Here is a 27,604-nt window from a genome sequence, read left to right as displayed (position 1 = left end):
TTGACTAAATATGGAAATGAAGGTTGGGTAAAGTGAATCAGTACTTGAACACCTGCTGTTTAAAAAAGAATGATCTACTTCAGTGCAGCGTTATGTTTATGCATAACATGACTTTAGAAATTCTGGGAAAATCCAATAAACGGTTTGGACTTCGACTCGGCCACAATATATTTTTTTAGGAACAAGAGGAAAGTAAAATGTAACAGATTTAATGAAACTCAGTTTATTGGAAATATAACACTAACAATAATTTCTCACCTGGAAATGGTTCTCAAAGTAGACATTAGTAGGACTAAAACAGAAAAATGTAAAAGTTGTGCGCATTTTAATGAAACTGCTGCTTTATGCAATCATAGTAGTAGTGGTAGTGTAATTATTTGATTTGGTTATTTGAAATCCTTTAAAGTTATGCAGTTTCTAGAGTAAACTGCACTTGAGTTCACAGAATAGACTGCACTTTGGCTGTAGAATATCTGACGGGCCGAACGAGTTCATGTCAGAGATTCTTTACTACTGCTTCTGTTCAATGTCTTCTATGGTCTCTGGCAGGCACCTGTTGCGGGTCTCTGAAAGGGTCCTTGCTACTATTCCCCCGAGTACAGCCACAAAGCAAAAGATGACCTGTGGCAGCTCCGTCCAGACCTCATCCAGTAAGAGGATCATAGGAGCCACAGCTACGCCAAACCGAGCCATGAACGAGTTGTAACCCATACCATTCTGCCTGAAAACATAAACATATTAGTCTTAATCAGAGGATCTTGCAGAAAAAGCGATGTCCTGAAGAGTTTATTCAAAAGCAGAAGATTGGAATTAGGCGTGTAGAGTTACCTTACTACAGTCGGGTACAGCTCAGAGCTGTATAGCACTAGAGTGGCAAAGGATGCTGAAGAAAACCCTTTTCCAATGATGGCTACCACAGTCGTGGCGACCGACATTTCTACAAAGAGCATCAGAATCACGATTACCGCCAAATTTGAACACAAACGAAGATGGTGTGTTAGTGTAACGGTACAAAAAGGAAAAAAAAGATTTAAAATACTGTGCAACAATATTGAGTGATCCCTCATTTCTTTTTGATTTTCTTTTGATTTATCACATGTAGTTTATTTCAAAGCTGTAAAACATACAACATTACCACCATTCCCTACGTTGGTAGTGACAGCAGTGTCTTCTTGAAAAATATTTTTTTAAAACAACCCAAATCTTAGATCAAGCCTGTGATCAAGAAGTGCCTACCTTTTGGTATCACAATATTGATTCCAAGACAAATGGCAGCCATCAGCAAAGTTCCCACCATAGTGTGTCGCCTGCCTATCTTTTCCAGTAAGTAGAGGACTGCCAGCTTGGCAGGAAGTTCAATTAATGCATAGGTAAACTGAGTGAGATAGATGTTGAGCCCGAAACCTGTGATCTTGAAGCTGATGCCGTAAAATGTAGTTGCAACGCAAAACCTAGGGACGGAGAAGGAAGCGGCTCGTTAGTGAACAATCTGTTGGTTTACAATTTATACACAAGATTCAATACACTGTAAAGCCCTGGGAATGCAGACCATAATATACCAGTACGCAGGGCCAGTTTCCTCATCTCAGGTGTCCGAATCAGGTCGAGGTAAGAGTAGGTTCGATCTCGTTTCTCCGTCGTAACAATGGTGGATAGTGTCTGAAAGAATTCAAAGCCATTTGAGGGCAAGCTTCCATTTGCAACAATGCTGTGAAGATCAGAACAAAACCTACGATTACATTTAGATAAGAATACACTGTATTCTTTAGTGCCTTTGTTCACCTTCTTTGTGTGTAATTAGTGCCTATAATAACACCATAATGGACTCTACTTGGCTCCCTTGACTTAACCATCTGGAGCTTACAAACCTCTATTTCCAGTGTGTGGATCGACTCTTCTGTCCGATTCATGTTGGCACAGTTTTTCAGATACATCTGAGCTTGCTCCAGCTTTCCATTGGCAATCAGCCACCTAGCTGACTCTGGCATCCACCTAATGTTAGGGGGGAATTATTATTATTATCATTTTTAACCCATATGTAGGCCTATTGCAATGCAGCATTTAAAATAAAAACAAATCTCAAATATCTGTTCAGATTGAGAGACATAGTGAAGACTTGATAGAAGATTTTGAGCAAATAGTTGACCAATGAAGCTGGTTTTAATAAAACAGATTGCAGAAGCCATGACAACAGACAATGGTTCAAACATGGATGATAATAAGAAGAAACCATACATTCAGAATCTAAATGTCACAGACTATAAAGAATTATGGTTCAGCTAAAATTTATCAGTTCACTGTCCCTGTGGTCATCACACTGCTTCATTTTAAATTTTTGTCAAGTTTTGTCAGTTTTCAGGAGTTCAAAACTTCACTTGTGAGGTTTCAGGGAGCTTGACCTTTGACCACCAAGATCTATTCAGTTTATCCTTGAGTCCCAAGTTTTGTAAAGCATCAGATACGTAGTCTTTGTATTCAGTTAATTATTCTTCCTTCAAGAGTCAAGTGTCTACACTTACCCAAAATCACTTCCCTTGAAGGCCACAATCCCAGAGTTTTGTTAAAATTTCATAACTAATTTCATAACTAATCTATCAGGACAAGGACAAGCAAGGATATGCATGCCATTTTTTGTTTCATATATGCAGTGGCAAGCAAGTGTTTAGTTACGGAGGAATCATCAAATTATTTCAATGCTTAAATTTTCTAAATTAAGCTTTGTTGTAAAAGGCAGAAATTGGGGTGCTTAAAATTTTACTATTACAACATTAGTATTATGTTATTAAATCGGTGCGCAAAATATTTTTAATCTGTGTTTGTCCTTCAACTCATGCATGACTAGATCGATGCTGGATGTTAACCAGTTACAGACTTCCAGGTGAAAGCGATTAAAGTGTACTGAAATGAGCCTCTGTTTGATAACATGCCTTAGTCATACCTCCAAGTGAAGATGGCCAAGATTAAAGGTAATGTAACACTGATTATCAGCCTCCTCCAATCATTCACAAAATAGGCAATAAGTGAAAACACTGTATTTCCAAACGTCCAGGATAAACTGTCGATCACTCCCACAATCTTCCTGTGTTCAATGTCCACCCACTCCACACCTGAAATAAACAAGCAGTCGATTCATTTCTTAAGTAGCTTAATTAAAGAAAGCTTTTAGTATGATGCTTATCAGCAGCCTTAGAGGGGACACAATTCAAAGAACTTTTACATGAGCTGAAAAAATGTTGTTGCGCGCACACAAGCCAAAAGAGAGTGGGTGCCTCTATCCTCTATAATGCAATATAATACTGTAATTTGGGAACGAGTTTCTGTCTTTTATGCAAAAATTTGCAATACAGTGTGCTCTCTCTGCGTCCCCCCCCACAGAGTTGAAGCTGAACAGGCGTCTGCAGCAGCTCATTTTGATCTTTTTTTTTTCTCATTTTTAAATTACATTACTAAGCATACGGCACTACTCGTACTGCAAGTCAAAAGTTCACAGGACTACTGACCAATGTTCCCTCTAAGCTGCACGCGTGCGCAATTGCGCACTGCTGGCACGGTGTCTGCGCACAGTAAATCTGCGTTGCGCACGGAAAAAAAATCTGACCTGAATTGAAATTAAAATTAATACTTTAACAATTCTGTTTTGCAGTGTTAGTCAGTGAGTGACTGGCTGCTCCCGTATGGGATTAGAACGATGCTACCTTATCCCATAGTCCAGCCAATAATGCGATTCACATTCATATATACGCAGCTAATCAACGTTATTGACAGGCTATGACAGCGTCCTTATGTGCCGACACCGGTGTTTTAGCTAACAAAGCGGCGTGGCTGATGTGGAGTGAAGCCACGTTAAATGACAACGTGGACAACCATTGGAGATGTGAGCAGGACAGACAGAACAATTGACGGAAAAAGTGTGGACTTTATACCAGTTTTTAAATCGTGTTGATAGGCCACGTAAAACCAGAATTGTGATTAAAAAAAATGCAATGTTTGGTTTTCTTCCTGAATACTATCGTTGTTTATACTTACTGCGGGAAGAAACGGTAAAAACAGCGTTTTATAAGGAAAACGAAAAAACCCCACCCTTTCCCATTGGTGGAAAAATGTACCATGTCGACCAATCAAAAAATGATATGGCAACCGTTGTTTAAATAATTTCATTGTAAGTGGGCTAAAGCAGTTAATTAAAAATAGTCTAACATAAATGCTGTAATTTGATTATTTTAATAAACCATGTAACTTGGATGGATTCGATGCCGGCGTGACCACAGTGCACACGTCTGATGTCGCTCACAGTGGTCCAAGGGACCGCTCAGGGAGTTTGTGCGTTTGCTTAGACACATGAAAAATTAGAGGGAACATTGCTACTGACTAAACACTGCCTGCTATCATGACCTGTTACGTGTAATCAATGTGTGCAAAGCTCCTCTGTTCTAGAAAAAAAAAAATAGAGTTAAGATTTTTTTTGCGATTACATTTAAAGCTTGCTCACAGCAGTCAACATGGCATTGAAATAGTATTATATATTTTCTCCTCTGTGGCTTCTGAAGTGAAGCTGATATAAGAACGGATACAGTGTATGTTTAGATGATGAAATGAAATAATCACTGAGGACTGCTGAAACGATGACGATGCCTGTGATGCAGAAGCCAGTAAGGAACCTCAGGACCATGAACATCACGTAGGAAGTAGAAAAGGCGCTTGCAACAGCAAACACCATCCCAGACACGTATGATACCAGCAGCATGATCCTTCTGCCATACCTATGGAAAAATCAGAAAGTCTCAATCTTTGTTTTGTTTTTTTCAGTAGCTGGAACACTGGAAATCGCTGATACCTGTCGCTCAGGCTGCCAAAGGCCATCGCTCCAAACATGACTCCAACAAAGAAGATGGTAGCAGTTGCTTTGTTTTTCCCTCTTCTATCACACACCAAGTCCCACTTGTACAAAGAAAAAAAAGATGCTATTCTACATTTGGTTGTGGGATTATTTAATAATTAGGAACAAATACATTTTAATTTATTTCACAATAGAAAAAAAAGTACAAAAGAATCACCTCTGAGGTCAGAGTAGACTTGAAAGTAGTGTTATCGTACACCCATCCATTCTGGCACGGCACTTTACGCGCATCAGTGATGTGGGAAGTGTTAAATAGCAGATGATATTGAGGCTCCTGGAACATCTGACAGGAGCTTGGAGTCCCATCCTGCTGAACTGGAATAGTAACAAGAAGCCTCTCTGTCTGGGATAAATTCATAAAAATACCCACATCATCCAGAGAGCTGATGTCACAGTGATGAGAGGGAACAGCTGCAATGAAATTGTTGAGCATGAAGTGGCAAGGCAGAGTGAAGCGGCCGATGAAACTGATCACAATGATCATTATCTGAAATCTTCCAAATCCGTTAATATCAGCAAGAACATTCTCAAACTTCATTGTGGCCTCCTGCTGTAAACGAAATGTCTTCCTTTAAGGTTAAAAAGAAAAGGAAAGTCCTCAGTTGCTTGTAGCCTATATCCAAAACTAGCAAATCTTTGTTTGATTTGCTTCTGGACTATCTGTAATAAGTCAGTGTTTTACCTGTCTTAACAAGTTAACTAATGTTTATCTATGTGACTGTAAATAGAAGCTCGCTCTAGTCTACTGCAGGTTCTCCATTGTTGACACAGCGGAATGACTCATCAATAATAAAGAAACTGCGATTCAGTGGAAATTTATGGGCAAACATGGGAAAAAGACAATTTGCATTTAGTGGTTTTTGACCACTTTTTATTTATTTCCTTTAAATAATATAACAAAATAGCAAAAGTAGCAATGAAAAAAAAGGCTATTGCTGTTACAAAAATGTGAGACAGGGTTCAAAGTCCTGTTACAGCAGGACATGAGCAAAAACAATAGGAATAAATGAAAAAAGCTGATGGAAAGCATTTTAAAGACATCAAGCTCTATTACATCATTTTATCTTTTTTTTAATAGCATCTCTGTTTCTTATTTTGTAAGGGACCAGCAGCAGTTAGGACTGATCAGTGCGCTAAGACTAAAGTTCTATGAGGTAATACTGTGATCTGTTGAAGGCACGCCAAATAATAGCATATATACCGGTATATTTTTAAACCAAAATGTCACCTAATAAATTACTAACTACACCGTATGGTATGACCGGCTCTTGCTGGCAACATCTGAAACTTTTAAGGTGATTTGAAGTAAATTCAAACTGTAGCAAAATGTGGCAAATGTGGGCCACATACAGGAGCTGCTGCAGTTTTTGTGCTGATGATAATGCCAGTGGAGGTTTGGAGCTCTGCAGCTGCTGAGTCAACCACAGAGTGCAGGTGATTTTTATGCCAACTTGGTGACCCTGCTCTGTACCTTTACATGGTCTGCCACTTTATGGCTGTGAGTTGCTGCAGTTCGTAAACGCTTCCACTTTACAATAATGCCGCTTACAGCTGATCATGGAAAATCTAGGAGGAAAGACCAAGGTCATCTTTTTAAAAACAGGCCACATGGCTAGGTTCTTGATTTTACACACCTGTGGCAACTGGTGAAAACATCTGAATTCAAAGATTAGGAGTTGTGGCAAAAGACACACTTTTGTCCATATATTGAGGAATGAGGAAATTTTAAATCTTGTGTGTTTTTATTATTTAGTGCTGTAGGACTGATGTGTTTGTCTTATATGCAGATCTTTAAGGTCAAAGGGCAGTTTGTCAGAGCAATAGAAATGTGGTTATTCCTATTGTATTTTAAACCACAGGATTCATGGCAGCTATCATGTACAGGGAGTGCAGAATTATTAGGCAAATGAGTATTTTGTCCACATCATCCTCTTCATGCATGTTGTCTTACTCCAAGCTTTATAGGCTCGAAAGCCTACTACCAATTAAGCATATTAGGTGATGTGCATCTCTGTAATGAGAAGGGGTGTGGTCTAATGACATCAACACCCTATATCAGGTGTGCATAATTATTAGGCAACGTCCTTTCCTTTGGCAAAATGGGTCAAAAGAAGGACTTGACAGGCTCAGAAAAGTCAAAAATAGTGAGATATCTTGCAGAGGGATGCAGCAGTCTCAAAATTGCAAAGCTTCTGAAGCGTGATCATCGAACAATCAAGCGTTTCATTCAAAATAGTCAACAGGGTCGCAAGAAGCGTGTGGAAAAACCAAGGCGCAAAATAACTGCCCATGAACTGAGAAAAGTCAAGCGTGCAGCTGCCAAGATGCCACTTGCCACCAGTTTGGCCATATTTCAGAGCTGCAACATCACTGGAGTGCCCAAAAGCACAAGGTGTGCAATACTCAGAGACATGGCCAAGGTAAGAAAGGCTGAAAGACGACCACCACTGAACAAGACACACAAGCTGAAACGTCAACACTGGGCCAAGAAATATCTCAAGACTGATTATTTTAAGGTTTTATGGACTGATGAAATGAGAGTGAGTCTTGATGGGCCAGATGGATGGGCCCGTGGCTGGATTGGTAAAGGGCAGAGAGCTCCAGTCCGACTCAGACACCAGCAAGGTGGAGGTGGAGTACTGGTTTGGGCTGGTATCATCAAAGATGAGCTTGTGGGGCCTTTTCGGCTTGAGGATGGAGTCAAGCTCAACTCCCAGTCCTACTGCCAGTTTCTGGAAGACACCTTCTTCAAGCAGTGGTACAGGAAGAAGTCTGCATCCTTCAAGAAAAACATGATTTTCATGCAGGACAATGCTCCATCACACGCGTCCAAGTACTCCACAGCGTGGCTGGCAAGAAAGGGTATAAAAGAAGAAAAACTAATGACATGGCCACCTTGTTCACCTGATCTGAACCCCATTGAGAACCTGTGGTCCATCATCAAATGTGAGATTTACAAGGAGGGAAAACAGTACACCTCTCTGAACAGTGTCTGGGAGGCTGTGGTTGCTGCTGCACGCAATGTTGATGGTGAACAGATCAAAACACTGACAGAATCCATGGATGGCAGGCTTTTGAGTGTCCTTGCAAAGAAAGGTGGCTATATTGGTCGCTGATTTGTTTTTGTTTTGTTTTTGAATGTCAGAAATGTATATTTGTGAATGTGGAGATGTTATATTGGTTTCACTGGTAAAAATAAATAATTGAAATGGGTATATATTTGTTTTTTGTTAAGTTGCCTAATAATTATGCACAGTAATAGTCACCTGCACACACAGATATCCCCCTAAAATAGCTAAAACTAAAAACAAACTAAAAACTACTTCCAAAAACATTCAGCTTTGATATTAATGAGTTTTTTGGGTTCATTGAGAACATGGTTGTTGTTCAATAATAAAATTATTCCTCAAAAATACAACTTGCCTAATAATTCTGCACTCCCTGTATCAGTTTGTCTCTGTTTACAGCAAGTTACCACACTCGCTCTTGCACTTATAGAATTTAATTTATAATAACTGTGGATCTCCTCATTTATCGAGCATAAAATCAACACCTCAAACACAAATATGTCATACAGTATTTGAAATTGGGTTTCAAGATTTATTTAGATTTATTTTTACTAAAGAACACAGACGTATGACTCACAAGACAATCAGATTTAGAGCAAAAAATATATAACTGAATCTAACAAACCGTGCTTCTTCATTAGCTCAAGTTTCCTAACATACTCAATCTAATGAAAGGACTGAGGTATTTGTGTTTTTTATAAATTTATAGCTACACAGCGGTATGTACTTAGATCACACATGTGAAAGGCACTGCATTTGTACCCTCTGCAACAACAAATAAGAATTCTACTACAGCTAAATTTGGATATTTCCCCCACGAGGAGGTAAAATGACTTCATATTCAACATGGATTGAACATGTGTAAAAGACACTGTTTTACATATGTTTAAACTGTTTGCTCCCATCAAGTTGCTGTGGTGATTTAGTGTAGTCCTATGGGGATTTTGATTGCACTGACAAAAACGCACAGGCAGGAGATTTCTCATCAGAGGCGGAGACTGATCGTCTTCTGAAATACAAAAGACATTTTCATTTTAAAATGTACATCATTTTATATACATTTTACAATGTTTATAATGTCTCATGTTTGGATGATTTTTCTACATTAAAGCGCAGTACGTTGTCTGTTCCACGTCCTCAATAGTCTCCGGCAAACGCACATTGTACGTCTCAGGGAGCAAAGAAGCTGACAGTCCGGAGCCTAAAGCCACCAGGGAAAAAACAAAACTTGGCAGATTCACCCACACGTCTTCAAGGAGCATGATCAAGGGGGATACAGCCACACCTACACGGGCCATAAAGGAACAGTATCCCAATCCATTTTGCCTGAATTACAAAAAGAAGAAAAAATAAAACAAATGTTGTGCTCTGATTATCAGGCAGCAAAATAAAAGACAATGTGCATTTTACTGACCTCATTACTGTGGGATAAAGCTCCGTTGTGTACAGAAAAACGATTGTAAAAGAGCCCTCTGAAAACATCTTGCCCAAAGCTCCCACAGCTGTCCGAAGATCCCCCCTATCTGAAAAGAAAACACTATAATTCACCTTGTGTTCTAGTTAAGACTTTTCACTGAATTTATTAGAAGATTAAATACTACAAACGCATAAGGACATTTAATTTAGCTCATACAGATAATGGGGTCATCCCATATTCAACTAATTATAATGAGCTAAAAGTTCAACCTTCAGACTAAACACTGAACATCTTAGATGTTTTGTTTCTAATTTATTATGTCAGATATGGGGGTAATTACTAATTCAACAATCTACTGTTTAAAGAAAACCGTTTCACGGGAAGAACTACATTGAAGAGGAGCTAACATGGTTTACTTCAGACACTGGATGAACTGGGCTGCGCCAAGACTAGAACAATGAATTTTTATGAACTAGCAGCTTGAATCATGCAAAACTACTCCAGAACAAGAGTGAATTATGTGTAGTCTTTGTCAGTCTGGTCAAAGAATCATGGCTTGGTGCATGTGACAAATAATATAATACTAGAAAGTAAGCTAATAAACTAAAATGAATACATCTACACATTTGAATGGATCATATACCTGCATGGATAAACACACTGCTGAATATAAGCAGCCCAGTCAAAATGAGCATCCCAGCTTGATTCCACCTTCGACCTATTTTGTCTACGGTGAAAAAGACGAATCCTTTGGCTGGAATCTCTATGACACCATAGATGAACTGTGTGAGATAAATGTTCACACCAAATCCGCTGATATTCAAGCTGATCCCGTAATAAGCGAAGGCCACTCCAAACCTGCGAGCAAGACCAGACTTTTGTCATTTTAAAGTTAAACAGTTGCCCCAAAGAACAGTAGTTTCTCATTAGCTACCTGGTATCTGACATGGATAATAGTAAAACCATTGTTATCGAAACAGTGTTAGAGTTCAGCAAACATGATGTTGAATAACCTGTTCTTGGCAGTTTAATCTAGTCTAGTCTAGTTAAAAATTTGTTTAGACATGAGATTTGGGCCAATGTTTTCGACGCAATTTTGCTGTTGACCTTTTGAAGGTTGCCTGGATGTCCTTGTTAGACTTTCCAGCAAAAGGTGGAGTAGGTAAGGAGGGGTGGGGGCACAGTGCTTCTGCCACTGAGCTAACCAACTAGGCTGAGGTTTAATAACTTCAAGAGCTGAATTGCTCAAAAACGAAGACTCCAGAAATAATTTAGATGTAGTGTTGTCTTTGGAATATATGTTCTCAATGTAGCTGTAAATTTCCTTAATACAAAATTATGGTGGTGATATTTTTTACTTTTTCTAAATGCACCTCAGAGAAGAAGAAAACAACATCAACATCTGGCTTTCTACAGTTCCGTTTTTGCCATCATAACGGCCAGTGGTTTTAACCTGGGGGATAATGCCACCATTTCAGCCAAGTTTACTGGTTGTAGCTAAGAGACACTGGTAAATATTTGTATAGCGCTTTACACTATACACGGTCATCCACCCATTCACACACACATTCACACACTGGTGATGGCAAGCTACAGTGTAGCCACAGCCACCCTGGGGCGCACTGACAGAGACGAGGCTGCCGGACACTGGCGCCACCGGGCCCGCTGACCACCACCAGAAGGCAACGGGTGAAGTGGCTTGCCCAAGGACACAGCGACCGAGACTGTCGGAGCCGGGGGCTCGAACCGGCAACCTTCCGATTACAAGACGAATGCCCAACTCTTGAGCCACGATCGCCCACATCGTGGGCAAGTGGGCCTTAACAATGCAAGGCCCTAACTGGGCATTGTTTTAATTTTTGGACTGAATAAACATACTGGTGCATCCCTATCATGGATATAGACAGCTGTCTCCAAATTTTAAAGGTGGATCTTCTAAGGTTGAAGATCAAATATGCATTTCTCGGTTATTAATAATTATTCAATGAACCTCCCAATCACGGACATGGACACCTTTGTCCACAGTTTTAACCATTAAATATGTACTAATGAGCAAATAGTTTATATACTTATGTATAATGTTTTAAATGTTCAAGATAAATACCACACAATGCCACTAAGTAGAGCGCGCCTTCTCATTTTGGGTGTCTTCACGAGGTCCAAATAGGAATACTTTCTGTTTTCATCTTCTACAAGTATTACTGTAGACAGAACCTGTAGAGTAAAAAGGAAACTTTATTCAGAGAAAGGAGCTGTGAAGTGTACAGTTCTGTCTTGAAGTTAGCTGATAATGAAAATGTTGTACCTCAGGTTTTAAGTCAGCCATGACATCCTCTCTGCCGTTAACTGTTGCACATCTACTCAGGTAAAAATGAGCGTCATCCGTTTTTCCATTACTCATCAGCCACCTGGCAGACTCAGGGAGCCACCTATGAGAAAGAGCAATGAGAAGGTTTAGAAGGTCTTTTAAATACTTTTAGAAAGACAGGAACTAGTTTTCCCTGCATGAAAACTGAATAATGATATTAATTTGTCTTTACCACCAACAGAGCATAGCTGGAAACAGTGGGGAGATTACAGCAGCAGTCAGGAATCTCCAATCATTGATCAAATAGGCCACTCCAGGTAGAATAACACAACCAACACTCCAGTCCAAGCTCATTAAAACAGCCACTGTAGTCCGATGCCTGATTTCCACCCATTCAAGACCTATGTGGAGGAATTTTATGTATTTTTTTTTATTAATAATGACACTGATTGAGGTTACTGATAAAAATAAGGATTTTGAGCAAACCACACCTGTATGGGCATCATCTCAAAAAAATTTAATTGTGTCAGTGTGATGTTTCATTTATTTTTTGTTCGATGTGAATGACAGGCAACTCACAGAGGACGAAGGAGCTTATACTAATTCCAGAGAGTCCGAGTCCAGTACAAAATCTCATTGTGGCAAACATTAGGAAATTATAGGACAAAGCGGTCGCAATCCCAAAAATGAAACTTGCCATGTAAGACAACAGAAGTGTTTTTTTCCGGCCAAACCTGTAAAACAAATTTTTAAAAAATTACAGTCAAATAATCTACGGAACACTTAAATGAAAAAAAGCCTAGATTACAACTGTTAAGAACAATTTATTTTCTCCTAATTTTTGAAGTTGAATGTTTTTTTTAGCTCACTAAAATCAAAATAAATGTTAGACTTTTGAAAAAAAATGGAAAAACAAAAAAAAAAATCCTTTGCACTTGGAAAAATAACTAAAATAAAATAAAGGAGGGAAGTAAGGAAATAATATTTGTTTCAGTATTTCTTAATTTGGCAAAACCTTTATTACATACCAATGAGGTATTGATGGACATTTTTTATTAAGACTCTGGATGTCTACAAGACTGTGAGTCAACTGCTTTCAAAAAATTGTGTAATTTTAATTGTACTACCTGCAATGGCTATCCTAAATCTTGCCTTTGGCTTATACCAACCATGTAGTAATAATTAAAAAGACTAAAACTAAACATTTTCCAACAAGACAAACTAAACTGAAACAAAAAAAAATCCTCTGTAGAAACTAACTGAAAATACATTGAATTAAAAACTAAATGTCAAAATGAAATAAAATAAAAATTAATGAGAAAATAAAAAAACGTTAAAATAATTCTGGTCCCATTGTCACAGATGTTAAAAAAAGGCAGACCTAGCCATGCGGTCTGCCTTTTCAAACATTTGTGAATGAAGGGGGCATTCAGAAGACCTCTTTGATTTTGAGTGTGATGTAATGGGATGCCACTGTTGCAACAAGTCAGCCGTGAAGTGACCACACACCACACAAGGTTCCAGAGCACCAAGTGCTGAGGGCCATAGCACATGAAAAAAAGGGACACTATTGATAGAAGAACTGCAGAGATCCAAACTTTCTCCAGCATCAACCTGGAGCTGGAACTTTACGGCTTTGCCTTTTGGGCAGTTCCTGTATGGGTAATGTTTGGGTGGGCTTAATGCCTTGTCAGTATAGTGTACTTTTACATAATTGAAATATTTCTTATAAAGAAAAAAGTGAAATCCCTCTGACCTGAAGTATTTCAAAAAAGGTTGTTTTAAATATAAACAGTACTCTAGATAAAGGACCTTAGTGATGTTCTCCACTGTTCTGTCTTTGAGGCCTCTATGGAAGCATCCAAACTCACCTAATAGAGGGGCTTACTCCACCCTACTTGCAAAGTACCTGTGAATGATTACTTTTGGCAATACAATTTTGTTCTTTGCTATCTAGGGCTCATCATAATATTTGGCAATGCACACCCAGATCAATACAGACTTGTCACCATAGTTGTACAAAAAAATGTTAAGCATAGTTGATTTTATTATTCAGTGTGTTTGTGCTCGATTTTAAAGGTGATGACATGGACTCACCTGTCACTAAGGAAGCCAAATATTCCTGATCCTAACATGACCCCCACAAAGAATATGGTGGCCGTGGCTCTGTTCATTTTTTTCTTGTCACAAACCAGATCCCACTATAAAGGGAACAGAGACAAAAGGAAAACATAGGCTAATTCACAACTGGTATTAATTTCCTGCTTGTTAAATGGAAATATTGATCCTCACCTCTGTAGCCAGAGTAGATCTGAAGATGGTGGTGTCATATATCCAACCATTCTGGCATGGCATTGTGGGTATGTAGGTTAAGTTGGAAGAGTTTGACAGCAGTTGGTACTGAGGCTCTGCAAACATCTGACAGGAGCTCAAACTCCCATCCTGCTCAAAAGGGATATTAACATTGAGCCTCTCTTCCAAAGATAAATTCCTGAAAACACCTCCATTATTCTGAGACCTGATATCACAGTGGTGAGAGGGAATAAATGTAATAAAATTATTCAGCAGGAAGTTAAATGGTAAAGTCAGCCGTGGAATTATTAACAAGAGGAATGTTCTTAGTTGGAATCTTCCAAAGCCATTGATCTCTGCCAGCACATTGTCAAACCTCATCTTGGAAAACAAAAGAGACACAAACTAGAGAATAACCTGAAGCAAATACCTTCAGGAGCACAAAATAGATTTTCATAGTGAGCCACAAGCCGCTTTTATTCCATTAAGCGTTCTTGGTTAACGGTCAGCTGATGTTCAATGTGTTAATTTGTTGTTAGGCAGTATGAACAAAATAAACTGAACTCAGTGAACCGTAGAAGTAAATAAATAATTTTCCAAGAAAGCTGTAACTTTAGTGATAAAGTACCAAGGTCCAAAGTTTAAACAAATGTGTATTGGCTGAGTTTAATACAAGAAATTTCCAGTGGGGAAAAAGTCATTCTTTTTTTCCCTTTTTGTCAATACCTGTAACATCTTTATGTCTGTTGATCTAGCTTTTAAGAACATTTCTATTTTTTAACCAGAATTTAAAGTTAAGAAGTGAATTTGTTTGGGTCAAGGAGAAAAAATGATGTGGAGCACATTCTTTGCACAATAGCTCTAAAATTAGAAACATGCTGTCTCAGAGTGACCCTGAAAAACTAGTTCATACATTTGTTACTTCTAGACGGGACTACTGTAATTTGTTATTATCAGGATGTCCTGATAAACACTTCAGTTGATCCAAACTGAAGGAAGAGTACTGACAGGGGCTAGAAAGAGAAAGCATATTTTTGCTATATTGATATTGAATCATTGGCTCCCTGTTAAATCCAGAATTGAATTTAAAATCCTCCTCCTCACATACAAGGTCTTGAAGAATCTTGCCCCATCACATCTTAATGACCTTATGGTACTGTTTCACCCCATTAGACTGCAGGCTTACTTGTGGTTCCTACAGTATTTAAAAGTAGAGTGGGAGGCAGAGCCTTCAGTTTTCAGGCCCCTCTTCTATGGAACCAGCTTCCAGTTTGGATTCGGGAGACAGACACTATCTCCACTTTTAAAATTAGGCTTAAAACTTTCCTTTTTGCTAAAACATTTAGTCGGGGCTGGATCAGATGACCCTGGATCCTCCCTTAGTTTCGGTAGAATAGGTCTAGGCTGCTGGGAGATTCCCATGATGAAGTGTTTCTTCTTCACTCACCTTTTTTACTGTGTTATATGCCACTCTGCATTTAATCATGAATTATTATTAATCTCTGCCTTCCTCCCACAGCATGCCTTATTTCCTGTCTTAATTGACTCAAGAGTTTTTCCTTCCTACTGTTACCAAATCGCTTGCTCATCAACAGGGGGTCATATGATTATTGGGGTTTTTCTCTCTTTTCTTTGTATTATTGTAGGGTCTTTACTTTACAGTATAAGGTGCCTTGAGGCAACTGTTGTTGTGATTTGGCGTGATATAAATAAATCTATATTGAACTGAATTAACAGAGAATGAAACAAAATGGGTCTGCAGACCAGAGGGTCTGCAGATGGAAATTAGCCCAAGGCTATAATCTGGCATATTTACATTTGTTAAAATGTTCATTAATATGTATTGCCCCTCTTTCTAATAAATAAATAAATAAAATAAATGAAGCCAACATCCAAGGAAAAGCCTTGAAATGTCCTTCAAGAAGCCTGGAGAACTATTCCTGAAGATTATTGAAAAATATTACAAGAGAAGATGCCTAAGAGACCTCTTAATTTAATGTGAACAGAGATATATGAAACAAAAGCTCATTAATGTTTCAGTCATTTATTGAGACAGTTTAATTACCAACTATTACCTACTATATAATTTTATATCCACAAATCATATTTTTCCTAAATGATATAAAGCCAAACTAGAATTTTCATTTTAAAAAAACCCTCAAATCTGTATTATTTAATGCCTTGTATTTTTTTTTTTTTTTTTTTTTTTTAATTAGCTCATATTTTTACAAATTGACAGATACCAGGGCTTGTATATAGCTTTGGGTTTTACTGTAATTGGCTGAATACATACATTCCCTAACCCTTCTCAACAAACTCACAGAACAGAAGGTCTAAAATTACATATACACTTTTGACAAAACTTGATACAGAGCTGACATTTTGTTTGTTTCCAGCTGCTTGTAGGCCTCTTTCTTCTAGACTGATAAATTATTCAGCAACTCAATCAGTGAAAGTTGCCCAAATGACACTTGCACACATATACAGACATGAAGTCATGTTATTAATTATAATGAGAATGACTGGTTACAATCTAAGGCCAACTGACAATGAATAGTTTGTGATAATGCAAATTACTTGTGACATACAGATCATTCTCAGGCATGTAGGCATTTGTAGCAGTGCACCTATCATGACCTAATATGCTTATGTACAGACTTTACCCACCTGGAGAGTCTTCTTCAGTTATGTGAATGACCTGACAAAAAGCTGTATTACGTAGAAACTATAATTCTAACAAGTCTGGTGTAACATATAGCATACAAGTAGAACAGAGTTAAGGCTGCTTTGAAATGTGCTTCATTCTTTTTAGAAATAAACAATGGAAATGTATGCCATTTTTACAAGGTTATTGCATGTATCTAAAAAGTGTGAAAAAATGATGTAATAGCACTGATATAATAAACGAAACTAGACTAGACATGAATTAAAATTACTATGAAATGATGCTGTGTACTAACACATAATTTTATCTCTATTCTTTGTTAGTTTGTTCACATCAACTTATATACTGTTTGTGTATTGAGCTGGATATTGCGATAGCTGCACGACTTCCAAAACACACATGACCTGAAAAATGGCCTAATATTAGAATATATTTAGACAACCAGTAAAGCTAAACAGAAGCAAAAACAAAACAAAAATATAATAATAATAATAATAATAACAACAACAACAACAACAACAACAATAATAATAATAATAATAATAATAATAGAAAACTAAAAATAATAGTTCTTAATTTCATCAAAGGTGCTTGAAAGGATCATATAACTAGATGGATAAACATGCTGCAGAACATGAACATCCCAGTCACCAGGAACAACCTGCCTCGAGTCCATCTTCAACCTATTTTGTCAGTAAGATGGTCAAAAACTGCTGCTCCAACCATGACCCCAATGAAGACAATGGTAGCTGTGTTTTTCTGTTAGTTTTTGTCTTATCACAAACCAGATCCCACTATGAAGGGAGGATGGCCGAAAGAAGAACTTTAGCTGATTTAGGACTGGTATTCATTTCCTGCTTTTTAAATGGAAATATTGAATCTCACCTCTGTAGCCAGAGTAGATTTGAAGGTGGTGGAAAACAATAACTTGTGTGCACCTAACAGGCCAAACATTTACTTTATACTGAGGATGGTAGGATGGAAATTTCCTAATTTTAAAAAAAAAGCATGCATGGAAAGTGGAAGTCAATAAAGCATGGAAGTAAATAAACTCAATAAAGTAAAGTAAGCATCACCATCGATTCACTATCAATACCAGCCTATCTTTTCATTTGCTAATGAAATGTGTTGTATACAGTGAAACATGACAAGACTAGTGAATGACAAGTGAATAATAGTGGTGTTAACATTACGTTTATTGACACTTGTTGAGCATTTCAACAATGATGATCTTTGAAGTTGTAACATGGTAACTTTACTATTTAAAAATCAGTTAAGATCCAATCATTATAAGTCTTATTATTGATGACTGTGTTTTTCTTATTGAATCTCCTTCCTTGGTGACTGTCTCCTGCAATATAAATAAGACTTCAGTTAGTCATTTGACCTTACATGCAGACATCAGGACATAGAATGTAATGTGTATTTTGGACTTTGATAAACAGTAAACTGCAGTTTACTGGATTATTGTTTCGTGGGGAGTTTCTGTGAATGGTTAATCTTTTAGCTTTAGTTTGGATACTGAATTGCATGCTGTGATGCTTTAACACTCTCTTCTCTTTACCTTGGTTTCTCAATATCTTCGATGAACTCTGGCAGTCGGGTGTTTAATGTTTCGGGCAGAAGTGAAGCAACTAAACCAGTTCCAACTGCCACTGCACAGTAAGTGGCTGCAGGGAGGAGATGCCACAGATCTTCCAATAGTACAATGAGTGGAGAAATGGACACGCCAAGTCGTGCAAGAAATGAGGTGTAGCCTAAGCCATTTTGTCTAAAAAGATCAAACCACTGAGGTTAATATAAACCTTTCATATGAATAATCAAAGCAAGGCAGAAGAACGTTTTTTGTGGACTAACCGTACGACCGTAGGGTAAAGCTCAGTTGTGTAAAGATACATGATAGTGAACGAGGCCTCTGACATAGATTTTCCAAGAACTGCCACAACAGTACGAACAGTCCATTTATCTAAGGAGAACAGGAGAGAGAAATTTTCAGGTGAGAGAACACATCCACCCAAGACCAATGCTCTATCTTTTAATTTCTAAAGATTGATCCTGCTTACCACCGGAAATGAACGCATACATTCATATCAACTCTCGGTGGCAGAAATAAACCGCTAAATGTACGAGAAATGAAAGAGAAATGACCTTTTGGAACAAAGATGTTGATGAAGAGACAGAGACCAGTTAATAGCATGGAACCCATCTGGCCATGCTTTCTCCCAACTTTCTCCAGGAAGTAATAGACGCCAATCTTCATGGGCATTTCAATGGATGCAAATATGAACTGTGTTAGGTATGGGTTCAGTCCAAATCCTGTGATATTCAGAGTTATTCCATAGTATGTAAATGCAACGCCAAACCTAGAAAAGAGGGAGAAGAAACACTTAAACTTAGGCTGATAAATAAAGGGGTAAATACAAATTTCCTCAAAGAAACCCCAAACATGATTGCAACTCTCATTTAAATATTTTTTTAAAATATTTTTTACACTGTATGCTAGAACAAAATCAAAAGCTGTGTAAATTTCCCAGTGTCAAAAATGATAGCTATAAAAATAACAATTGCTTTATTTCCGTAAGATAGCTCAAAGGCTTTAACATCTTTGTCCCAAGTACAATTTGCCCCATTTGTCTATTTAATAATCCACCCATAACTGTCACTTAAGATAGCAAAAATACACACACAAACACACACACAGAGAAAAGTCAGTTAACTCTTTTTAAAGTGCGTTTGGTAGAAAATGCACACATATGATGAATATCTGGAAGAAATCAATTTGCCTTTTCCCAAAAAGCTGAACTATCTCCTAACTCCAAACCATTATACCGAAACTTACCATAGCATTCCTGAGTATATAGCAAGTTTTCTAATATTTGGGGTTCTGAAAAGATCTACAAAAGTGTACTTCTTAGCGCCATGTTCAGTTTCTGCACATTCCAGTAATGTCTGTGAGAAAGTCAGGGAAACATAATGTGAATGTTCATTTACAAAGCCCCCTTTTTGTCTTATTTTACAGTAAGACTGTCGGCTAATAAAAAAAACCCCAAAAACATTTTGAGATGTACCGCTGGTGTGATGGTGGCCATGCACTTGGATCTGTTGTTCATCTTGGCACATTTCATTATGTAATGATGAGCAGCATCTGTCTTTCCTTTGGCTACAAGCCACCTAGCAGACTCTGGAAGCCACCTAAATCAACAAACATGGTGAGTTTAGCATCTGATCAAAATCCAATGAGATTAAGGATACTTTGCAAAGTCGGCAAATAAAACTTAAATACCTCCAAGCAATGATAGACAGAATCAGGGGGGAGGTAACTGCTAGAATCAGCTTCCTCCACTCGTTTACAAAATATGCAGTGCCAACCAGGATCCAGTTCCCAATTGTCCAATCCAGGCTTATGATCACACCAGAAAAAGTCCTGTGTTCAATGCTAAACCATTCAACATCTGCAGAAACATTAGCACAAGTATATAAAAAAAAAATTTATAAAACAAATTGTGCAAATTCTTGAAAGAGAAACAGAATATGCCTGTAAACATGAACCAGGCTATAATGTCTCAGTCATAGGTTAGCACAGCTTTAACAATATCCTGCTTACTCAAAACAATGGCCATGATGCTTATTCCTGCGAGTGACATGCCCGTAAAAAATCTCAAGATGACAAACATTACATACGAGGTGGAGAATGCACTCAGCACTGCAAATATCAAGGATGCCAGATAAGACACGAGCAGAAGAGGACGTCGCCCAAACCTGGTCATGGACAGAAAAAGCATGAAGTAATGACTGTGCTCACAGCTGTGGGGTAAACCTCTCACATGTATATATTTTAGTGCTGTCAGTGTTAATCTCGTTAAAATGATGTTAGCGCCATAACCGCATTAACGCAGCAAATCTCCTTTAGCGAGTTAGCACGGATCGCCCCGTGCGTGGGGCAGCACGGCGCCGTTAACGCTGACAGCACTAATATATTTATAATTCGCAAGACGGTTTAATTTTGCAACACTTCAACATCTCTCTTATTGATCTTATTGTTATTTTTTTTTTCAGTTATATACATATATGTCTGTATCCAAGTTGGCATTGGTAATGGTACTGGTAGAGATTGAAACAAGTCAGACCTGGAAAATAAAAATAAAATAATACATTTCTGGTCATTTTGTCGAATATACTAGTACATTAAAAAAACTGGAATATTATGGAATATAATTTCATTTAAAGCAGTAAAATTTTTGAATTAAATCAACCATGTTCTATATCCATTACAGGCGATGTGAAATATTTCAAGTCTTCCTCTTTTCTTTATTTTTTTTGTTATGTGTGATATTATCAGTGTTGGGAAGGTTACTTTAAAAATGTATTCCACTACAGATTACAGAATACATGCCCCAAAATGTATTTTGTAAGGTATTCCGTTACGTTATTCAATGAGAGTAATGTATTCTGAATACTTTGGATTACTTAATATATTATCATGCTTTTTACAACTACACTAATGTACTATTGCTGTGTGATTTATTGCTTTTACTGAAGGTTATTCGTCATAGCAATGCCAACTAGATTTTTAAATCTTAATATAAAATGAGTAACAGGATTGATATTAGGTAAGGCTGCACTTTTTTCAGTGATCCCATATAGAAAACTATCCGGCGCGTATATAAAACAGGTCTGCAGTGTTGGGGAGTAACGGAATACATTTACCGCAGTTACATATTTAAAATACAAAATACGAGTAACTGTATTCCGTTACAGTTACCGTTTAAAAAGATGGTATTCAGAATACAGTTACTTTGTTGAAATAAAGGGATTACACGGTGGTACTTTCCTGTTTCATATGTTAGGCTATGCTCTCTCTATTTTTGGTAATTCCACGCCGGTGTAAACCCAAACAAAACACGCATTAAGAGGCTCAAATGCCTGTGTCTCAATCTCACATCTCATAATGACGTGAAGAAATATTTTTTAAAATGATTTAATATGAAGGCAATAGGCAGAGTCTTACAGGCATTGCCCTAAAGAATGTAGCCTCCTGGGCAGCTAGTCCGTGCTGCAGGGAGAATGGACTGCCGTACCCGTTATGTGTCTGTGAGCAAGGGAAGGAGAAAAAGGAGAGTGGAAAAGTACGAGTTGTCATCGAGCAGAAACGGGAGATGGAAGCATGTAAATATAATAAGATAAGATAAGATGACCTTTATTAGTCCCACACGTGGGAAATTTGTTAATAATAACCCCTGCAGCCAAGAAGAGTGCCTGACGAGCCCAGTTGTAAGTACGCTATTAAGACGACTGTACACCGTGTTCGTGTTTTCCTCTGAAACAACAAGTTCCGCTGGAGCCTTTCAACGCCTCTCTCTGTCTCTGCTAGCAAAGTTGACCCAGACAACGAAGTAAAGCTAGTTTTCGGCTACGAGCCCGACACGGAACCGGATGTATTAGCCAGAGGTCCCTTTACGGTTTTACACCTCTACGGTGCCTTAATCATCAAAATTATCGCAAAAAATGATTTAAAATATTTCACAATGTAGCGTGTATATGAGAAGAACTAGTATTTTTGACCATTTAACCCTTACCTGTCACTGAGAAACCCAAAAACTGGGGCTCCAACCATAACACCAATAAAGAAAATGGTTGCAGTTGCCTTGTTCATACCTTTTCTGCTGCACACGAGATCCCACTGCAAATAATCGTTAAAATATTACAATATGTGATTTTACAGTTGCGTCTTCTGGAAAATAAACAATAATTAAATGAATGATGCCTGGGGAAATTACATTTAGCTAGTTGGATTATTTTCTGTAGATAATAAAATGGATAGAAAATTATATCCTTAATGTTAGCAAAAGAAAATTTGTTCTTTAAAAAAAAAAATCCAAATGACTGTGTAAAATGTCTCTGTTCAACATAACTAATTCTCACTTACCTCTGTTGCCAAAGTAGACTTGAAAGTGCTTTTGTCATATACCCATCCATTTTGACACTGAACAGTAAATGAGCCTTTGCTGCTGTTTGAACCTAACAGATATTCATATTGGGGCTCTGAAAACATCTGACAGGAGCTTGGAGTCCCATCCCGCTCTGCTGGAATACCAACGGCTAATTTCTGATCTAAAGTTAAATTTCCAAAGACAGCTCCAGTATCCAAAGCATCGATGTTGCAGTGATGCGAAGGAACAGCTGCCATGAAATTATTCAGCAGAAAGTGACATGGCAAAGTAATTCGAGACAGGATCTGAATCAAGACTAGAGCAATTTGGAATTTTCCAAATCCATTAATTTCTGCAAGAATGCTGTCAAATTTCATTTTGCTGTGCTTCCTGTATCTCCGGGAGGACAAATGCTCTAAAAGTCAAGTGAAGTAGAGTATCACTCACTATAAAAGACACATTCACCAGCACAATGTTAATAATTAAAATGAATACCAAAAACATGTATTAATAATGTAACTTAACTGTACCCAGTACGATACAGTTACTCAGTCAAACACTGGCTTTGCTTTGATCAGTTGTAAGGCTGATATGTTTATTCAAATGCTATAATAGTCAGGATTTATAATTGAAAATTAGCACTCACAGTAGAGAAAGCAAGAATGTGATCTAAAATTGATCTCAGTTCTCAAGAAAGCACTCTTATCCCACAATGCAGCTGCAGTGCAATATGCAAAGGAATCAGATGGTTTTGTAATGTTTTATTTTACAATGGTAGTAAGTTCTAAGATATCAGCTCTGGCAGGGCTTAAATTTTATAACAAACACATCACACCCACAGGCAACTTAATATTTTAGCACCATATTATGTACACAGCCCAAAGAAATATACAGTCACACAGGATTTCTTCATGTAGCAACTGCACCAAGATAAAACCAGCCACAAAAATGAGATCAACTATAGGAAGATTAAACCGATCTGCTACAATCTGCACAATAAAAACTTGGATGAGAACATAACAAATAAAAACATCTCTGAAAATTTGGCAGCCAAAAGCACGAGCTCCCTTTACAGCAGAACCAACCTAATTACAACATTTTTCAATACAACAGCTGAAGACCATTGCCACACACCTGCTGCTGATCAGGCTCGTCGGGGGAGCTATTTAAGGAAGACAAGGCATGGGAGTCAGGGGAACGCATGGGGATTGTTTGTGTGAATATTTACTGCACTGTAAATAAATGCACTGTTCACCACATGGAGTCCAGCATTTAGGTCCTCCTTTCCCCACATCCCCACGGTCTGCCAGCGCTAACCGTGACACCAAGTGACACATAAGACTTCAGTGTTTGTGTTTTAATGGAGACAAGAAACAAAGAGTATGCTGAGTAGCACAAAAATGAACCATAAGTGAGTGTGACGCATTTCTAGGAAAACATTTTTTTTTCCTCTACATACCACCGAAGTGGATTTTAAAAGAGGGTTCAATAAAATTATTGTATTAACTGCTTAGAAATTACTGACAGTTTTATATTCTGTAAAGAATTTTCAGTATCCAAGTAATTTATATTACAGTAGTTTGTCCAATTTGTTTGATCCTCCCAAAATGGGGACTACATATAAAAATGTCGGTAACCCCTTTTCCTGCTGCCCCATATTTTTTTAATTATTATTATTATTATTTTTTTTTAGAAAGAAGAGGCTTTCTCCTGGCAACCCTTCAAAAACATTTAACATGATAACTTCACAGGGCTGCATAGCTTTGTGTTAAAACTCTTTTTTCCCCACCTGACAGTATAAATGGAGAAACTGTCACATGACTGTATAAATAAACAAAAAATAAGCACAAAAAAGATACTGTGATACCTGACTTGCTTTCCAACAGAGTTTAAGATCTTAATATGTTTTTTTACTTCTAATAATAAACACTGTTTTCTTAAAGATTAACCGAGTGATGCGTTATCCCTTTTTACTTTACTTCAGCAAACCACACTTTCAAAACTAGATTGAATTCCATTTACGGTCATCCCCTCAAAGAGAACAGCAGTCTTACATAACCGGTTTACCATTCTGCTCAGATTATTATTATATTAACCCTAATTAAAGGTACATTATGATGAGCAAATCACCATAAATGTATAGGTATTTTAAAACACTATGTAGTATATATCTGCTCGAATCTGAATATAAGAGTCTGTTACTATTATTGCAGTTAGTTTCTTTCAAGTGGTGAATTATTTTAATTATATAATTAATCAAAACCAAACACAGATACTAAATTCAAAGCTTGTTTCAAATGAATCTAAAAATATTTTGAAGCTTCTCAATTGACATGTTCATTATGTCACCTCACTGCCCCTGCATCAACTGAACTGTGTAGGTGGCACATGGGGATGGGTTAGGAACACCTCTTCTTCTCCCTCTTTAAATACAGCTGCATACATGAATGACCAAGGCTACATATGAGCAGTTAGTGGGATAACACTCAGGATCATTTTTTTTTAACAGACAGGATGTGAAGATGCCTGTGCTGGATATCAAGTGCAAAGATGTATAATGTAAGTACCTGATGTTTGGAAAATTATTTTCTTTTAGGGTCTCTTACAGATGTTTAACTCTTTCTGATTTGATTTCATTAATTTCATTTTTGGCTTTGACTTTAATTAACATCTCTATTGATAACAATACAAAAAGTGTAATTTATTATCATGTCATGAAGTGTTTTACCCTTTGCTTGAATTTCTGTGCTTTTCTGCACCAGAAACTGCTCGAGAAACCTGGTTTCCTAAATTCAGTGGCATGAGTTTAAAATACATATGTGACTTAATAAATATATATTTTCACGTTGATTTTGATTTTTGTGGGTTCTGTGGGTTTGTTCTGCCATGAGGCCACTGAAATGCGCAATAAAACTTTGTGTGCAGAGACTGCTGAAAATGTGTCCACATGTTTCTTATGGTTGAGCTTAAACTGTCTAATTATGTAAGAACATGGAAACATCTAATCCGCTAGAGCTCAGTTCTCATTTGGGTTGCCCTTCAGAACAAGAGTTCACTCCTTTGTCAAGGATGCTGACTCTCTGTTTCCATGGCAATAAGTCAACAGACTGAGGTTACTGCCATACTTGGAAAAAGAAACCCCTGCTGCAGCACAGTCAGATTTGCTGGTGGTAGAGTGGAACCAAGGGTGAAGATAAGCCGGTGGTATGCGACAGTGTTTGTACAAAACGTGGCTAGTGTGCAAGAGGTCTTTCAGTTTTAGTAATCCCACAGCTGCATATGTGGTCAGAGGATTACATCCACTCATTATGAGCATGAATGTTGTAATAATTTGGGGCTTTTAATGATTTCTTTGAATTGTTCTAGCTCGATATTTGACCAGTCGTATTTGCAGAGCCAGCTTTCAATCATGGACAAGAAAGGGAGTTTAAAGTGGGAAAGCCATTGCAGACCCTAATGTTATAGCTTTATCATTCCAAGGCTCCAGTTTTCATGTAAGTTGATTTAAGGTGAAGTTGAAGAAATTGCAAGTATTTATTCTTCATTGTTTCATCCACTTTATGCAATGCACCATTACCACAGGCAGCAAAACAGTCCCAGAGCTTGATGCTACCACCACCATGCCTGAAAGCTCGTACAGTGTTCTTAGGTTTGAAAGCCTCACCTTTACTCCTCCAATTATTCCCCCTGTCAGTGCGAACAAATAGCTCAATCTTTGTCTCATTGGATCATAAAGCTTTTATCCAGAAGGCCTCTGGCTCATCCAGGTTGGTCTGCTAAAATAAATCTCAGTTGAGATTGAAGGTGTTTCTTGGTTGGCACACTCTCAGTCCATGGCGATGTAAAACATGTGAACAGTGACACTGGTGTTCCAGCAGTTTCCAGTTCATGGCACACTTGAGTCTTGATTGTTGCTAGGTTTTTCCTGAACATCCGAATCAATTCCCTCTCATCTGATGGTGACAGTTAGGGTCCTCTTAGAGAAGCTGGCAAAGTGTAGACACATCTGAATAATTGGTACTAATGTACAACTGTTTGAAGTAGCTAAAATCCCTTCTTAGACCTTCACTGAATTCCTGCTTGCAGCTTTTATGCTGGCAAAGAGAAACTACAAGTTGTCATCAATCTTGATGACTGCTGAGAATTTAGGAGGCCATGGTCATGTCAAGGTTAAAAGCAGATTTAAATGAGTATATGTTTATATTTGAGCCTGTATGAATTGGAGAAAAAACAAAATAAATTCAAGCTTGTGCACCCAATTTTGTGTTTTTTAAATAATTGCTTTAAACTTACAAAGTAAGTAAGTTTAAAGTTTAAGTAAGTTTAAAGCAATGATTAGTGTATGTGTACTGTATCTGAGAACTAAACTAAACTCTGATAGAACCAATTGTGGATGGATGGATGGTGCAGGTCCATCCATCTGTCTGTCCATTTTCTGCTGAGTCATGGAGGCGGCTGTTTAAACAGAGATACCCAGACCTCCCTTCTCCAGAGTCACCTCCCTTAGCTCATCGAGTCGGTCACAGAGGTGTTCCCAAGCCATTTGAGAAACATAATTTCCAGCATGTTTTGGGGCCTCCTCCAGAATTTCCATTTGTACTTACTAGCAACCACAAGCAATAAAATGTTATAGTAAACAGAAGAAACGATAAAGGTCCCCCCTAACACGTACAAATGCCCAAGAAAAAGTAATAATTAATGACAGTAGTGAATCATCAATTTTCAGCTTGTATTGTCTTTATAGCAGAGGGTGTACCTAAAATATGTCTAAAGCAATTCAAAGCTAATCAACTGAAAAATCAAAAGATATGATCTTTGTCACATCACTGTAAAAATGAGCTAAAGTTTAAACACTGTATACAAACACAATTCAAACACAGCTGCGGGTTAATGTCATTGTCATTATCATATCAGACTTACCTGGCCTCTTAGCCAGCTCCAAAAGACTTTGAGTCGGACATTTAATATCTTTTGATACTGATGTTTTTTTTAGTTATGACTTGATCATTTCTACACAGCTGCTATCA

At 37.7% G+C, this 27,604-nt stretch overlaps 3 protein-coding genes across 3 annotated transcripts; all 3 read right to left on the bottom strand.

Moving 5' to 3' along the window:
• Positions 1 to 139: 139 nt before the first annotated feature.
• LOC146707727 (solute carrier family 22 member 7-like) lies at positions 140 to 5,554 on the bottom strand. The gene is made up of 9 exons (XM_085459249.1): positions 5,055 to 5,554; positions 4,835 to 4,938; positions 4,606 to 4,760; positions 2,939 to 3,107; positions 1,869 to 1,992; positions 1,550 to 1,659; positions 1,237 to 1,451; positions 829 to 937; positions 140 to 721 (listed from the first exon to the last, which is right to left on the bottom strand). Exons 1-9 carry the CDS (start codon positions 5,433 to 5,435, stop codon positions 511 to 513), a joined length of 1,578 nt encoding a protein of 525 aa, XP_085315375.1. The 5' UTR covers positions 5,436 to 5,554; the 3' UTR covers positions 140 to 510.
• Positions 5,555 to 8,648: 3,094 nt separating this feature from the next.
• Positions 8,649 to 14,363, bottom strand: LOC146707726 (solute carrier family 22 member 7-like). Its single transcript, XM_085460877.1, has 10 exons — positions 13,983 to 14,363; positions 13,788 to 13,891; positions 12,270 to 12,424; positions 11,923 to 12,091; positions 11,688 to 11,811; positions 11,487 to 11,596; positions 10,026 to 10,240; positions 9,380 to 9,488; positions 9,070 to 9,291; positions 8,649 to 8,974 (listed from the first exon to the last, which is right to left on the bottom strand). The coding sequence occupies exons 1-10, from the start codon at positions 14,361 to 14,363 to the stop codon at positions 8,899 to 8,901; spliced, it is 1,665 nt and encodes a 554-aa protein (XP_085317003.1). The 3' UTR covers positions 8,649 to 8,898.
• A 3,462-nt stretch (positions 14,364 to 17,825) lies between these two features.
• On the bottom strand, positions 17,826 to 22,954 carry LOC146707725 (solute carrier family 22 member 7-like). Its single transcript, XM_085460876.1, has 10 exons — positions 22,574 to 22,954; positions 22,224 to 22,327; positions 20,252 to 20,406; positions 19,931 to 20,099; positions 19,716 to 19,839; positions 19,487 to 19,596; positions 18,796 to 19,010; positions 18,505 to 18,613; positions 18,212 to 18,418; positions 17,826 to 17,998 (listed from the first exon to the last, which is right to left on the bottom strand). Exons 1-10 carry the CDS (start codon positions 22,952 to 22,954, stop codon positions 17,968 to 17,970), a joined length of 1,605 nt encoding a protein of 534 aa, XP_085317002.1. The 3' UTR covers positions 17,826 to 17,967.
• Positions 22,955 to 27,604: the final 4,650 nt, after the last annotated feature.

Source organism: Copadichromis virginalis, linkage group LG6 (genome assembly GCF_057382275.1).
Source record: "Copadichromis virginalis isolate Kocher_CV1m ecotype Utaka linkage group LG6, C_Virginalis_male_GT1.1, whole genome shotgun sequence".
Lineage (NCBI taxonomy): Eukaryota > Metazoa > Chordata > Actinopteri > Cichliformes > Cichlidae > Copadichromis > Copadichromis virginalis.
Note: the sequence above shows the minus strand (reverse complement) of the source record. Positions and strands in the feature narration are given on the sequence as shown.